This window comes from Brassica napus, unplaced genomic scaffold (genome assembly GCF_020379485.1).
Source record: "Brassica napus cultivar Da-Ae unplaced genomic scaffold, Da-Ae ScsIHWf_790;HRSCAF=1133, whole genome shotgun sequence".
NCBI lineage: Eukaryota > Viridiplantae > Streptophyta > Magnoliopsida > Brassicales > Brassicaceae > Brassica > Brassica napus.
The window spans coordinates 63733-81205 of record NW_026016837.1 but is presented as its reverse complement, the minus strand read 5'-3'; the positions used below and the strand labels follow the sequence as shown (position 1 = coordinate 81205).

Here is a 17473-nt window from a genome sequence, read left to right as displayed (position 1 = left end):
ACAAAAAAGTTTCTCTAAACGACTTATATTAAAAAACGGAGGGAGTATTAAAGATTCGGTTTTGCTATTTTGAATTCAAACTAAAAGTAACTTAAAATTAATCAAATAAACATATTATACGATTTGATTCGAGTTTCATTATGATATATAGGAACCTAAAAATATTTAAATATTTCTAAAATTAATTGCATGATGACAGTTATAAATATATAACAGTAATGAAAAAACAAAATATCAATTTATAAAAAAAAAAATAACTAACACCCGCATGCGGATGAATTTTTAGTTACCTATATTGTATGTGTAGGGCATAAGGCGGTAATGATTTCCAGTGGTTGTTTACGGAATATATTATAATTTTGTTTCGAAGACAAATATGATTCCACAGAATCCAAAGAAGTGAATAATATAATTAATGGTACTTAGGGCATCTCTATCCTTACTCTATTTTTTCCTCCAAAATGGAGTAAAAGTGAATATGGAGAAATGAATGCTCCAACCCAACTTCATATCTCACTTCATAATGAAATTTACTCCATAAATGGAGTAATCTATTTTTTGTTTGTTCATCACTTCATTATGGAGTGGGTAATGGAATAGGGTTGGAGCAATTTTATTCTATTTTCATTTTTACTCTATTTTTTTTTAAAAAAATGAAGTTTTACATTGGAGATGCTCTTAAGTAGATCAAAAAAAAGTATGGACGTTTTGGTGCTTTAGAAACAAACAAAAACGGGAGTGTCTCAAGAACAAAATGTGACACTATAAAACATAGAATATTCATTGATACTGAATGGCAATCATGCAAGAAATAAAGTAAACTAAATGCAAATGAACAAAGCTGAATCCAATTTTAGAAAAAATATAGGAATATATAACCTCTTCTGAACCAAAAAACCGTCGACAAAAGTATAAACTATCTGTACGCCGTATTTATTCCACAAAAAAGTTATGTGTTTAGGTCTAGTGGTATTAGCAAACAAAATTATATTTTTGTATTGCAGATTCATATTTTTTGATATAAAATGTTATTGTTCAGTCTATTCTATTAAAATAGACGTCACAACCTCATTTCATGTGTGATTTTTAAGTTGGACCATCATTTAAAAAATTTATCAAATGTATTTATTAAATGCTAATAATATTTAATCTTTTTAACTACTTTAATCGTAATATCTTTTGATATCTTTTAATTTTAATATAAATTTATATATATATATATATAATATACTTTTTAAAAACAATTTCTAAAAAAATCTGTTGAAAAAGATTATTCCAAGATTTTCATTGTCAAAAAATGTATAGATATATTTTTACTAATTTTGTAATTAGTAATGAAATGTTATTATACATTAATATACATATTCAGTTATCTTTTATAAAATGAAAAAACATATCCTATTTTATCTATTTAATTTATAATAATATATTTTATTTTAAATTGATAAGTTAATATATTTTATTTTCATAAATATTAAACATCTATGCTAAAAACTATAATATGTTGGTAGAACGAATTAACATTATTAACCTATATAATACATCTATAAACATTCAACTATCTTAAACTTTTATATATAAAATAATTTATTATCTTAAATAAATAAACATTAAAAAAATTGCTAAGGAAATCTACCCCTCTGAATTACGAACCAGGATCATAATAAATTAAATATAAAATAATTTTCAAATATGTTGTTTCATGCATAAAAAATTTGTTTGATAATCAAAAAACAATTCAATAGAACAACTATATAATAAGAAGAAGCATATATATATGATGATTTGAAATACTTAATTAATTTACATCATGAAAACTATAAAATTAATCTACTTTAAGTAATTATATAAATATTTAAACATATGAGTAACATTAAAAATATATACTTATTATGTAAAACAAATATCTATATATATATAAATGTGAAAATAAATACCCGCACGGTTGTGCATGTCAAAATCTAGTTAAAATTTTAAAACTTATACTAGATTTTGACCCGCGCTTAGAAAACGCGGATTTATTTTTTGAATTTAATAATTTTTAATATAAATTTTTATATAAGATAGTTTATAAGTTTGGCCATATTATTCGGAACCGAATAATCAACCCGTACCAAATTGAAAAAATGAAACTAAACTTGAACCAAAATTTATAAATAACCGAACATATCATGTATATCTAGAACCAAGATAAATAGATACCTGAATTTTTAAAATACAAATTATATACCTACAAATATTAATTATATGTAATTTCTAAATAACCAAATATCTTAAATATACTATTTATAAGCTGAATTATCCAATAAAAACAAATTACTCAAACATTTTTTTCAAATATTAAAAAAATATCTTAATAAGTCCTCAACATTCAGTCTAATTTTCCACTAAAAGGAACCAAAACACCAATAAGTGGTATCCACAGTCAAACCAGTAAACGCAGTCACCATATATAATCTAGTTTCAGTTTAATAAAAATCTATTATTTAAAATCCTTTAAAATTTAAAACCCATATTAACTCATGAATCTATACCAGATGACATGGTAAATATCTAAAATAACATGATAATATTTTTCAAAATTTGATTAAATTTCTCATATAAATTTTACTAAGATATAAAATTGAATAAACTATATTTTTTTATGTTATACATTCTAGTTTATAGGTTTTATAATGACTATATTAAGATTAATTTTTGAGTTTTAGAAATGAAATTATTATTAAGTTGAGTATAGTTGATTTACCTATAAATGTTAAAATAAATAATATATTTTATTTAAACATAAAAAACATCCTAAAAATGCTATAATTTGCTGAGAAAATATTTATACAAAACCCTTTCTCATAATAAACCCAGTTGTAAAAGATTTTTATCACAAAAATAACCTAAGAAGGTTTTCAAAGAAAAAACTATAATTTTGAAATATAATTAAGCTTGTTGTTGTACTGTGAACTATTTCTCTAATCGTAATTGGAAGTTAATATGTTTTGACCGTCGAATGGTATCATGTTAGTTTGGGTCATAAAACATTTAATATGAATTAAAAGCATGGTATTGTTCAGAATTTAATTACCAATAAATCCAAATGTTTTTATAGTAATTGTTTTTGTTAAAGAAAAATGATCGTGGGTTGTATGATTATTAAATCAGTTATAAAATAATCTGTTTCTTTTAATAGGTTTAGTGGTACAAAAGTAATATTCCAAGGAAAAATAGGGGTAAAATATATCAATGATTCTGAATTAATAATATTGATGTATAAATCTTTGGTGTATTATAGTAAGTTGAGTATTAAATAAGAGCATTGGTTATTTTATAGTTAGAGAAATATAAGGTAATTGATTAGTGTATAGTTAGAGAAATATAAGGTGAGACCAAAAAAATAGTTAAGTTTAGTGAATAGGTCCAACAACCTTTCATAAGTAGATTTTTTGGGACTCTTTCCCTTTTAATAGTATTGATGAAATTATTAGCATAACCTTGTACTTATATTGATCTGCCGATTTTCAATTTCTGTTTTAAAAATTCATTTACTCCCTAAGTCCTTAAATCCATTTATTGGATTATCAAATACCAAGTACGAGTTTTGTAATAGTAATTATTATTTTTTGTTTTACAGTTTTTACTATTTAAAGTCTTGTTAATATAAAATATTTACTGTCTATTTTGTTATTTTTGACATCAAACTGGTTATTGTTATTTTGTTGATATTGTAGGAAATATTCCTGTTTCTAATGCATTCAATGATACTATTACTAGGATTCCTTTCAATTCACAGCTACATGAAATGTTTGGTTTCAAATCAAAATTGGTTAATAATAATTTGATTGTTACGATAGAAAAGATTTATATCCACTAAATAAAAATAAGAAACAAAAAAAAATTAATACATCAATTGTCAACATGTATATCAAAGTTAGATACTCTATAATATAAATTGAAAATTTGTATGTAATTTATAAATTTATATTTAAGTAAAAAATCACATTAAAACCAAAATTCGGTAGACATATATTGTTAATCCGCACGACTGTCATTTTAGTATATAAACAATGATAATTTCGTAAGAAGTTATGTGTTTTACCGATTTTCAAATAAAGCAATATCACACGTTAAATCAATACTATTTTAAAAGTTTTACTCGAGATAAATAGTCTGATATTTTCAAATACTGTACGGCGTTTTCTAACTAATAAAAAACCATGGTCCCTAAGTTCATTTTTTTCTTTAATATAAGGAAGAGCTTTCTGGGGACAATTCACCAAACTCAAAGAAGACGACAGAATTAATAAACGAAAACAGGCCTGCTTCTCGACTTCAGAGTTACAAGAAGAAAACAGAAAGATGGTGCTTAGAAGCTCCATCTCCAACACAAGAAAATTCTTCCAAAAAACTATCGACAACGTCAAATCATTTTTCTCCAACAATGCTACCTATCACAAACTACCTAAAACACCTAATAACATTTCCATCAACGATCATCATCATCAAAACCCAAATAACATCATATCATCATCATCGACATCATCCATACATAAGCAGTTACAGCCTAAATCCAGAGACTATGTGACCAAAAACAGAGTTCTGACTCAACCACCGAGAAGAGGAGACAGAGATGAGACACTCTTTTCCAAACCAAAGGTTGAGCTTGTTCTCCTAAAGCTACAAGAGATGGAGGCGATAATGAATGCTGATATAATAAATGATGAGGAACATGTCTTAGATGTTCGGGAGTTCCTTGATTGCTACTCTCGTCTTCGTTGCGCTGCTTACATCGATGTGGTTGAGAAGTTTTTTATGGAGGTCTACTCTGATTTGTTTAGCCCTCAACCTCTCGAGCACAACTGATGGATATTCTGATATGATGATTTGTCTTCTTTATTTTATTTTATTTTATTTTTTGCTTGTCATTTTTTTTTTAACTTCATGATCTTATTCCCTGTTGTGTGGCTGTATTTTACTGGTTTTATTTTTACTCTATTTTATGTTTCATATGACTTGTAATAATGATAAAAACAATTTGCTTAAAGTTGTTCGAGTTATGATCATTCTATAAGATCATAATAAGGACTTATGTTGGTTACTTTGGATGGTTGCTTTGGCCTTTCTTTATCTCGATGGGGAACAGTACCAGTCTGTTACAGCATTTAAAAGTAAAATGGTGGGAATGGGATCACACGTTGGTTGAGGAGGGAAAAATGGGGCTTGATATTAGCTCTGGCTGGGAGTTTCCACATATGTCTTTATTCATGGTGGTATATGTAATCGAGAGGTGTACTTAATGAGACATATTGACATATACTATGGCATAAAAATTGGTAAAATTCATAGTATATCATTTATCTCTATGCTATCTCAAAACTTCCAAAACATCAAGGTAAAGATTCCAAAACATCAAGGTAAAGACTATAAATAAGCGCTTCACAGGAGATAATTCATTAGCAAGTTTTAAATTTGTTTTTTCATTGATTATTGATTTTTCGTATTTACTTATTTCAGGTTAAAAAAATCCGAAGAAGACGAGTCTGCAATAAGTATCGACCAACACTTGGTCAATGTCGAACGATATTACTCTAGAGTATCGAACGCCACTTAACTGTGTGAATCGACACTCATATCAGCGAACATGTATTCTGTTTTTCCTTGTTAAATTTTTCCTTATAATTTAAATCTTCACCAAACTTAGATTATATAACACTAGGGATAATGTTGTTTATGTTTGGGGAGGTAGTTTATGTTTACCAATCTCTTTCACTTTTCGCATAAGATTGCCGATCCACTTCTTGCCATGTGATCATTGTTTTGTTTCATGTCTGCTATTGAACTGATGGTCTATAACGACCTTCTAGAAAGAAAAATATAGTTTTCACAAGCTCGGATGTCTCCTTATTAGTTTCTTTAATTTTTGATTGGTTGATTTTATACTGTTTTTAGCTGGTTTTTCTTTATTGGATACAATTTTTTGCCATGCAATTCAATTAATATTAATATTATTTTATTATATGGTACATCGAATTATAACTTATAATTTATAATTACAGCATTTTGTAAATTATTTCATAAATATGTATATATCAAGTATGAAACGAATTAAATGACATTTAGTTAATATATATTATAATAAAATTAATTTTTCCCATTATGAAGAATTTATAAATAGATTCATATTAGTACTAGGAGGGTTATAAAATTTAATTATCTTATTTTCATAAATGATATTTATATAATTTTTTGTTTAATTATATATACTTTCAAAAAGTGTCATATAAAAATGACCATGTATAAAATTGCTAATTTTCACTAAATAATTTTTTAGTAAAAATTAATCTTGGGATCAAAATCTGTTTTTTTAAACTGGTTTTATATTACCATTCACATGCTTTTCCATTATTTACGTTTCATAGAAGAAAAAAATTTCTTTTCCAAAAAAGTTATGAATTATCAGACCGTATTTACTTGTCCAACTACTAACTATCCAACAAATTACTTTGAATTACTCATTGAAGAAATCATAAGAGTTTTAATTTTTCTATACAAAGTCTAATAAATACACACTCATATTATAACATGTATACCAAACTTGTTTTTAATTTTGCTTATAAAGAGAAAACACCAATTTGTAATACACAGGTTAATGAAATAGTAAAAAACAGTCCACAAAATTGGGCCGTCAGTGACAATTCTATCTGTACATGGTCTTCATCGGCTGTGGTAAGTGTTCCGTTTCGTACTGACCAATTACAGTCTCCATAAACAAATGGTGTGCATGGACAAACGCAATTGGGGGCAGACAGACCATCTGGCAGCTCTAGATGCATCAGACAACACTTGTATGAATATATGGAATCACAACAAAATTTTATAGCAACCAAATGTGCAAGACAAACTAGTCTTTTAACACCAAATAAACTACAAGTTCCACTGTATTTTTAGCTTTCTATCGTGTTTAGCTTTTGCTTTGTTTCTGTTTTCTACGAACAAACCATTATCAAAAGACTTGCCTCATATTTGGAGATCAATTTATATGATAGCAAGACCAGTTTTCAGGTAATCCAAGCAAGAGAAAGGAAGACGAAGGATTTTGTCCACTTGTAAGGAAGTCTTCATAAGACTGGTCTTGATTTGGTCTCTACGTCTTCCATCTGAACTCATGCCTCTGCTCACCACCAGAGATACATTACATAGCCATGGAACTTCACAAGCAAAAACCAATCCATTCCTCTCATTCTCTATTAAACCCTTTTTATAGGCTTTACCGACTTTCCTAACATACTTTCCCGTTGTTACACCTTCATTTGATCTGTCTAAATCTGAGATGTCCGCATCAGAGTGAAGGTTCACCACCAGAGTCCCATGCTCATGGTGAAGTCTTTCACTCAGAGCTTTCACGAACAGAGAATTGGAATCCCACAGACTATGTGGGAAAATGTCTGCTCCATCATAAGCATCCATGAAGATAATGTCATAAGAATTATTTTGGTTATTGAGAATGAATTCCTTAGCCTCTGACTCGTAGAGGAAGAGTCTCTCGTGGATGCCTCGCCACATCACTTGGTCAATAATGTCAGGAGTTGGTAACGCACGTTTCCCCGTTGCTGTCATGACAGAGAATGCAGGGAAGCCCATTGCTCGAACCGACTCGGAAATAACTACTGGGTCGATCTCAACTATGTCAACAACAGCACCTAGAAGACGGATCAAAGCACCATTCACATAAATTAACATAAGAACTAGTGATGGAAAGTATATACAATAGTAGGTACAATGAAAAGTTCCTACCAAGAATGTGATTAGCTAAAAACAACGGTAAGCTTCCTCCACCGTGACCAACGCATAATATGCGCATTTGTTTCTTCCCAATAGCTGCATTCGTCATATCATATTTCGAAGCTGCTAGAGACGTCAATCCCACTGAAACCATGCTCTTCAAATCTGTCACAATAAAAAAAAAAAACAGTTCGGTTTCAAAAGAATCAAAACCATAAGTAACAACAATATTATGTTATAGTTAAAGCAGAGAACAAATGTTAAGTCAAAGTGTTCAAAAAAAAAAAAAAGTTAACAACTAATAACTGAAAATAAAAAGTGTTCAAAAAAAAAAACAGAGAACCTAAAACATGATAAGTTGGGGGTAACAACTAATAACTGAAAAAAACTTCATTCACTTATCTAGTACTAGTAGTATCATCTGAACAAGTCATGTTCTGGGGGTGATTCAGCATTTGGTGGCAACAAAGAGAGAGGGTTAATATAATTACATGGAACAGCAAGGCAATGAGGGTGTTGCATGTAGAAAATGGAACTCGGTTGCAATGCTCTACAAGCAGCCATGACTTTCACAGTGCTTTGTCGAGTATCATCGTTGAAGCGAAGTGATCTCCATTGATATCCAAGTATCTTAAACTTCTCACCGTCTCTTCCCATTATCTCCATATACCTATTATCTAGCCATCCTTCAGTTTCTGCCCATGATTCTCTACTCTACATAACAACAGGAAGCATTAGAAATCATCTAGAGCTATAGAACTGACTCCACACGGGATACTCACGGGAAGAGAAGAAGGGTGGGCGACGACAGAAACTAGACCGTTTCCTCTGCTGGAAGAAGATTGTGAAACGGTGTGACCGCGTTCGTGAGGGTCCCACCATTCCTGCGAGTAGAACCAGTCTCCTTCGTCCTTCACGCCTACACGGAACGCTCCTCCGCAGAGATGCCGTAGATAGGACTCGACGCTGCTCAACCGCCGCGTTAACGAGAAACGTTGAATCGAGTTCATCTCAGAAATCTCAAACCTTTGGATTTGTCGGCGGCCTTTTGTTTTGGGGTTACTGTAGAAAGTTTTAGGACTCTAGATTCTGATCAACGCCTTTTTTTTTTTTTTCCTGTGAAGCAACTTTAATCAATAACTAGATTTCGAGGCTGTTGTATATTATTATGTTACAAAATTCTATTATATCGAATAATAGTTTTTTAAAAAAATTATATAATTAATGAATTAGTTTATTTGAAATTTGTATATACATGTAACTTTTTCTTAGGCATGTGCATTTTACCGAAGCTGAAAAATCAAACCAAAACCGACCCAAAATACATATGCAGTTGAGAGTCCATGACAAAGTACCTATCCATTATTTTTTTTGACATGCAGGTCTATGTTTGAGTTCAGATCCTATCCGAGACCAGATTGGATATGTACAGTACCAGAAATATTTGTGTATAGTAGATATTTTTGGATATTTCGGATATGTTTTGGCTACAAATAAGGTCTTTGGTTATAGTTTGGGGTTCACGATAAAATTAAAAAAAAATTTAAAGTAAATTTTGGGTCGGTAAAATTTTGGCTATTTTTGTTTTCTTCGGTTAGATTACAGGTAAAATTTTGTATCTTTTGGGTAATTGAATATTTTAAGATATTTGTTTGGCTTTTCGAGTATTTTTTGTGTCTTATGTATTTTTTCAATGTTTTCGAGTACTTCGAGTCTTTTTGGGTCTAAAATACCTGAACAAATTTAAACATGTTATGTTTCCAAAAATTATATTTTTTTTACAGATATTTGAATTATGAACCCGAGCCATGCCACACCTGAAAGGAACCGACCCTAATCCGAAAAAAAGAATTTCAAATAGTTAGTTATGTTCAAATGTCTAGGACCGAAGCATCCGGATCCGAAGACCCGATTGCCCATGTTTACTCTCTCTTATTATATTTTATCTGCATTTCATAAGAGTAAAATTTGTTGTGTTGGTGAGATTTAAGATTTTTTTATTGATTTTTGGCTAGTTTAATAGGATATAATTGTAGGAATTTTAATAGCTTTTAAACTTATCTTAAATATCAAATTCTATTATAAATAATTCTTATACAAATTTTATTAAAGTAATATATAATTTTATTTTTAACAGATAGTTTGCTAAAGTTTTTTTTTATCAAATTTGGTTTTGTAAATATTTAAAACTATAAAATATTAAATGACATGGTATAATATGCTGTATAATATATGCGAACTCATTTTAATAATTGATATCTAAATGTTATAGGTCTATTATTGAACATAAGGTATGGTGTATAACGTTATTGTATAATAACCATAACGTTAGATGATACAATTTTTTTTTGGAGAATAAATGTATCACATGAATGAGGTGAATAATTTTTTATTTTTTTGGATCCGGTTTTAGTATCTACAAAAGCATAATCGGTTTTAGCAATATAGATAAGTGATAAACATTTTAGTATCTAGAAAAGTATATTCGTTTTTAAAAATATTAATCATGTGAGTTTAGTCAAATTTAGCATAATATCTAAACTAATTATATTTCCAAAATCATGTATCATACTAATTCAAAATTCTAGTCCGTGACACCTTAATAAGTCATCATATAAATCTTAATAGGTTAGTTTAAGGATTTATCACTAAAATATTGGTCTATCGATTGAGTTATAGGGTTTGGTTTAGGAAAATTAGCCATATGGACGAAAAATATCTTAATGTGTGCATATGCTTATGATATATGAAATACATGGTTCCGTAAATAGGTTGATGCTCTTATAAATTGATGAAAGAGATCTAGATTGGCAGATACATCATACATGACTACTTAGAAATTTATTGGGTGAAAACAGTCACATTTTTATTATGAGATTAATGAGAAAGGTTTAGAGATTGGTCCCGTTTTTAATTATTTGGTATAATGTAATGTTTTTAATTTACCGAATGATGTTGTATAATAAATAAGGGGATTGACTAAACCACTAAATTTGATATGTATCTCATGTTACCTTGTATTATTAAGAAAATATTAAGTAAGACCAGAAAATAATTAGCTAATTTATAGGTCAAACAACCTTATTTAAATAGATTTTTTAAGACTCATTCTCTTTTAATAGTATAGATAGGAGAAAATGATAGGTAGACCAATATACTATTAATTAAATGAAAGGGTGCAGTAACCTTGTTTAAGTAGATTTTTCAATACTGATTTCCTTTTAATAGAATAGATTTAAATATAATAAATTAAAGATAGAACTTGTTTAGAAATAGAGTGAGCTCTAACATTGACTATTCTAAAGATAAATCTAAACTGGATATTAGTAAAAAGAGGAGTAAGTAGGTGAATGTGGTTGAGAAATCAGCAATCTCTAAATGTCTTGCATGTGATATCACTAAGTTTCTGAGAACTTGAGAATCAGAGAGAATCTAGGAAGATTTAATCTCACGACTGAGAGCAGAGATAATAATTTTTCGCATTGTTAAAGTTTTCGCAATAATATCACGAAAGAGGGGGATGATCCTGCATGTCCAAATTTCCGCAACATTTTTGACATCCAAAGTCCATCTCCGGTAGGGTTAAGGAGACGATTACCTATGATTGGACAGCTGGAGGCGGTCCATCCGACCCAGGTCGGGAGAAGAACTAAGTGGGTTGATGAGCAAGAAGTAGTATTATCCAACGGTTACACCCGTAACCGGTAAAAATTTGAAAAGAGGAGCGAAATGTTTAGTGGTAATAAGCCAGAAGATGAATAAACCGAGTGGTAATGCAAAATCGTGTGCGCTCAGACCGAAGGATAAGAAACAGTCTCGATTATTGTGACTGGGAGGGAACAATCATTGCCAAAAAAGGGAGAATCATACTTTTTACGTTGCTTGATCAGCGCAAAATTATTTTTAACAAAATTTTATTAAAGAAATAATATTTATTTATTTATATATATATATATATATATATATATATATATATATAATTATATATCTTTTATTTATATTAATATGAACTTATATAAGATATTAATTAATTTTATTTTCAGACATTTTAATCTTTTTGTTATGAATTTTTAATTAAATTTCTGTAATTTATTTGATTAATTGTGTGACATATATTTTTGATAAATTTTGAATTACAAAACTTATTTGATGTCAACTTATTGACTCTAACATTTCATTTCTATATAATATTCAATTTAATATGAAAGCTTATTTAAGTTTAAATGAATGTAATTTTCTATTTAAGTTTAAATGAATGTAATAAATAATGCTTAAAACATTTAAAATTTGAAAAAAATTCAATAATATTGTATATAATAATAAATATCATGGGTTGTTAAATAATACCCATTTTAAGAGTTTGTTACTAATCTATAGATAAATGAAAAATAAAAATGAAATTTTATTAAAATGTAGTTATAAACCATACTAGTCTGAGATTTAAATAACGGATAAATGCATAAACTTTTGATGATCTGTATGAGAAAAATGGTCGGCTGTCATGGATATGCTTCGAAAATCCTATTAACAAGTTCGGAGAAGATGAAGAATAAATTATGAAGCTTTTCATAAAAGAAAAAACAAAATTCAACATTTCATAGAGCCGGTATTGTGATATATATTATTAAAACTGAAGTACCTTTTGAAACTAACCAATTTCTGTCTTAATAATTACAACTTATGCCAATGAACTAATAATTACTAATTAATTAATTATTTTATTATATTTTTTCTTTATATAAACTTACCAAACTTCATTAATTAACTAAAATTATTTATTTTGTTAGATTATTATTCTCTAACCAAACTTGCGATTATTCTCTTAACGGATTATTTTCTATTCAAATTTTACAAAAATTAAACAGATTTATCTAAAATGTGACTACAAACTCTAAATGTTATATGTTAAATTATATTATTATTTTATTTCAAATCTTTATTATTAAAATTGAAGTACCTTTTGAAACTAACCATTCTTTGATCTTAATAATTACAAGTTGTGTCACTTAACTGATAATTACAAATTAATTAATTATTTTGTTATATTCTGCTTTATACAAACTTACCAAACTTCATTAATTAACCAAAATTATTTATTTTGTTTGATTATTCTCTAACCAACTTACGATTATTCTCTAACCGGATTATATTCTTTTCAAATTTTACAATAAATTAAACAAATTTATTTAAAATGTGACTACGAGCTTTAGATGTTATATGTTCATTCATATTATTATTTCATTTCACATACAAAATGAAACTCCTTTTGTTGATGTTTCTTGAATCTGGATTTTCTATCGAGACGATGGATATTACATCAAGTGCATTATATTAACTAGATTGCATCAAGTTGGTATCGGTGTTTTATCCGATCGTGGGTTTAGACACATGAGTCTATGTTTTAAGATATGGGATTCTACTATATACTAGATCCTTCCTCCATGCTACGCGCGGATAATATATTTAAATTTGTTACATTTCCCATTTTGATTTGTATGTGAATTTTTGTATATTAAATTATATATAACTAATTTTTAAATTGGATTTTTTTTTATATTTTTAGTTTGAAGTAAGTGTTTCTATTATATGTAACATAATTAACTAATAAAATATGAAGAATCAAGTCCGAGATTTTAGAGTTATGTAAAAAAAAATATAATTATGTATAGAACATAAATTATCTTAGTTTAAAAGATCGGAATCTCATCTCGAATAAATTCACGAAAAAGTATTCCAATAACCTACTTAAAATATAAAACTCTCTTTTCAAAAAAAAAAAGAAGTGTACTTAATAATACTTTTTAACATGTAATAGTTGAAAACTGACAATTGAATATCGATCTTGAATATTATTTTACTATATCTAATGATAAAATATTAATTATAATAAACAAATTTTGAATTTTGTAATATTACATGAATTATAAGTCTTTAAAATCTAAAATCTATTTTATTAACATAATATATTTTTTATTCATTTATTATTTTGACGTTACAAAATATTGCTTTAGTTTTATTTTTATATTCATTTTTAATAATTTAGTTTCTTTTTAAGTAATTTTAAAATTATCAAGAATATAATATATTTAAAATTATCTAATTAAATATATCTGAATATGATGTCTCATTTTTATGTGTGTTTGCGTTAAGCATATATAATTTGTAGTTTGTATATTTAATAACACCTTGTTGCGTGTCGTTCTATGGTTATAATAAATGTACTGTCATTTCATTTTTATTACTACTAACATGATTTTTAAGAGATCAGTGATAATGTATTTTTAACGTTAAGTATTATATTTTATTGTATATTTTCTAACTCTTCATGCTGACACTTTTTTAGAATCATTTTAATTAGATAATAAATTTAAAGATGTAAATAAAAATATGTATGTTGTAAATTTAGACTTTTTAGTGTAATTGAGCACTATCAATTATGGAAATTATATTATGATTTTATTTTACTAAATCTTTCTTTCTGTGTATATTTTTTGTTTTATTTTGTATTTTTACAATTTTATTGCCTTATTCTTTAATTGGAGAGAATTGCTATTTCCAATTTTTGTTTCATATACATTAAAATTCTTCGGTTGATTTTTGTTTGTTTTCTTTCTCCAATTACAATGTACAGTTCGACCGTTTTTTTTGGATCAAACTACTAATATCATCAGATATAAAAGCTTAAACTCCAAAAATGAAGTGAGTATTTGTGCTAGAGAAACTGATTTAGCCACTAATATAGTGAGATATATTAATATTAGAAGGTATGAAAACTCTTCTCTGTTGTCCTACGCTGGACATAATTAGGTTGTTATGAATTGATTCTATATTTGTGATGACTGAAAATACATCTTATGTCTTCCTTACATCATCCTTAATTGGTTTACGGTTCGACCATTTCTAATATACTGAGCGTAACATAATATTAGATGTTGATTATCTCCTTCCAATTAGGAATGCACAGAATGAGAGAAATTCAAAGTGAGACCACTCATATCTATATAGAGTTGATTTATAGATTACTCTATTTGTTTCAAAATGTAATCAATTTTTAAAATCTGTAATATTTAAAAGTTATTACTTTAGAAAACTGTCATTTAATATATAAATCAAATCAATTACACAATAATTTACATAATTTAATTGACTACACAGTATCCAATAAATCTAAAGTTACATTGAAATATAAAAACAATTTATATAGTGAACAAAGGGAATATTTGAATAGATCATCTCAACGTCGATCATTTACGTCGATCATGCCTTAGACCATTTCCAATGTATTCCTCTATTTTTTTCTAGAAAATAGAAGAATTTCATAATAGAGATGGATTTGTCTCCGATGTATTTTCTATTTTCAATCCTAAAAAGGAATATTTTTGATATATTATTTTCTAAGTTTACAAATAATATTTTTATTTGTGAAAGTTGAAAACCAGCCCAATTTATTTTAGTATTTTATAAAATTATGATATTATTTACAATAAATATTTCTTTACAAACTATTATGTAAAAAAAATATAATTATATTTATATAAATAATATATTTCACTAAAAAATATTTTCGGTTATAATTGTTTAAGTAAAAATTTAAAGGATCATTTTGTATAAATAAATAGAGGAGGTGACATGGCAAAAATATAGTTTCTCATTGGCCGATTAATTTTGCCTACGTGGACACTCTATTTATACTATTAAAAGAGAAGTACAAAAATAAAATACCCCTTAATTTTTCAACTTATTTACAACGCATGCCACTGAAGTTATTAATTAACTTACCTTTTATGATTCTTTGTTTTTTCTTTTTTAATTAATGTATTTCCAAAATCAAATTCTAACTAAAAATCTATGGCAACAATAATTAATAAACTTAAGTTTTTGTATTCTTTGTCTTTTCTATTATTTTATATATGTGTGTTTGGAAATAATTAATTTGATATATAAATTTTGATAATTAAATACATACATTATACGGTAACTATTTTAATAATTTGAAAATACATAATACATAGTATATACAACAATTTTACTATACATTATCATAAATTTTAATCCATAAATAATATATACAAAAAAAATATTATATATTATCCGAAAATTTTAATCCATAAAAAAATAAAAATACATTTGTTCGGATATACATGTCATATTCTAAAAATATTGATCATACAATTGATGGTTTACATGATAAAATAAAATGACTCAATATAAAAAATAAAATTATTTTTCTTCGAAATGTCATATTAAACAATTATTTGAACGGGTAAATTATAAAATATATATTATAACTAATACAAATAAAAAATTATCTATAAAAAATAAAAATAAACGCGCAGGCGCGCGGGTCAAGCTCTAGTCTAAGGATTATTTTGAATGTTAATATGTTAATCTAACTGTAAAGTTTGGTTTGAAACTGACGTTGTAATTTTTTTTTTTTGTGTTACTGTCAAGTTTAACTCACCGAATGGGTAGTTGATACTGAAAATAATATTCTAATAAATTGTCTGTAAGCTTTTGTAGTTAGCTATACTCTTTAACTAATTTTATTTTATACATATAATGGAATGTGATTTTGGCTTAGTGGGTAGAGTAGTGAAAACAGAATAAGCTTTTGTAGTTGGACTATTGGCGTGGCCTCTGATGTCTGCTAGAGTGATTGAATTGAAGTTTATGTTTTCCGAATCGGATGATCACCCTACAGAACTATCACGCTCTATTTATCATACCAAACTTTTCCAATATTTTAAGAATAATTTTATATAAAATTCGAGAGAAATAGTAAGATACATTAAAAAGTTACATTTAAACTGTTTCAGTGTATAGTGAAAATAAAATTACAATTGAGTTATACTACTCTACATACATGCTATCTAAAAAAAACATTTCACAACTTGTGCTTATAGATTTCACTCTAAATATGAAAAAGCATTTCATACAACAAAGTAATCTTGTATTGCTGTTTTACAGCTCGAACATAAACATGTCGAATTGTAGTCATCCAATATAACCAATACCATAATTATATTTCCAATTCTATGACTGGTTCATTTCTAAAATAGGCAACAGCATGTGAAGACATCTTTCTGATTTGTATCTGATATTGTTAGACATGTTTGATCATCAAAATGGACCTCAATACCCGAAGAATTTTTTAAGCTTTGCTACAACTATTTTGCAGCTTTAAAACTCCCAATACAATCGCTTCACTTGGTCTATGACTGAAGAACACGTGACCATAGACGCTAAAACGATGGCAGAACTAAAGGGTCCTGGTCATCCATTCTCCATGCTCAGGGGCTGGAAAGTCCCTATGTAAGAAAGTCGCTTTCTTCTGACTCGAAGATCCAGAGAAAATTAGCATCAATCTCTGCATTGGGGACAGCACCGCTTGTCCCAGGGAGGCTGTTGAGCGTTTTCCTTATGAGGGAGTGTCATGTTTTGGGCAGGACCATTGTCTTCAGCTCCAAGTACATTACATGCGTTAAGAGGAACAATTTTCTGGAACCTAAAATGAAGACATAAAATAGAAGCACATATAAGAACATTTCTTGAACAACAATAAAGCCATTCTTGGGAAGAAGATTGGTGGTAATATGATCTAATACAGTCATACAAATATAGTTGCAGGAGATGAGGAATAAAACCAGTTGCCAAGATTAACATGTGCAGAAGGAGAGCCTCCAAAAATCCATTGGTGAGACAT

At 27.7% G+C, this 17473-nt stretch overlaps 2 protein-coding genes across 3 annotated transcripts; one reads left to right on the top strand and one right to left on the bottom strand.

The window, feature by feature from the left end:
* The first annotated feature begins 1990 nt into the window (after positions 1 to 1990).
* LOC125605635 lies at positions 1991 to 5302 on the top strand. Its single transcript, XM_048775261.1, has one exon. The coding sequence runs from the start codon at positions 4348 to 4350 to the stop codon at positions 4849 to 4851; it is 504 nt and encodes a 167-aa protein (XP_048631218.1). The 5' UTR covers positions 1991 to 4347; the 3' UTR covers positions 4852 to 5302.
* A 1538-nt stretch (positions 5303 to 6840) lies between these two features.
* Positions 6841 to 8886, bottom strand: BNAA05G35480D. 2 transcript variants are annotated; one of them, XM_013824779.3, is made up of 4 exons: positions 8553 to 8886; positions 8262 to 8484; positions 7783 to 7935; positions 6841 to 7688 (listed from the first exon to the last, which is right to left on the bottom strand). In XM_013824779.3, the coding sequence occupies exons 1-4, from the start codon at positions 8778 to 8780 to the stop codon at positions 7024 to 7026; spliced, it is 1269 nt and encodes a 422-aa protein (XP_013680233.2). In that variant the 5' UTR covers positions 8781 to 8886; the 3' UTR covers positions 6841 to 7023. The 2 variants fall into 2 exon arrangements, with proteins under 2 accessions (XP_013680233.2, XP_022545814.2); XM_022690093.2 differs by having other exon boundaries at positions 8262 to 8479; positions 8553 to 8792.
* Positions 8887 to 17473: the final 8587 nt, after the last annotated feature.

Coding starts and splice junctions, on each gene's coding strand:
- LOC125605635 (XM_048775261.1), top strand. CDS start 4,348: ATGGTGCTTAGAAGCTCCATCTCCAACACAAGAAAATTCTTCCAAAAA.
- BNAA05G35480D (XM_013824779.3), bottom strand. CDS start 8,780: ATGAACTCGATTCAACGTTTCTCGTTAACGCGGCGGTTGAGCAGCGTC. Junction 8,485..8,552: donor CCCACCCTTCTTCTCTTCCC/GTGAGTATCCCG, acceptor GTTGTTATGTAG/AGTAGAGAATCATGGGCAGA. Junction 7,689..7,782: donor TTTAGCTAATCACATTCTTG/GTAGGAACTTTT, acceptor TCCGTCTTCTAG/GTGCTGTTGTTGACATAGTT.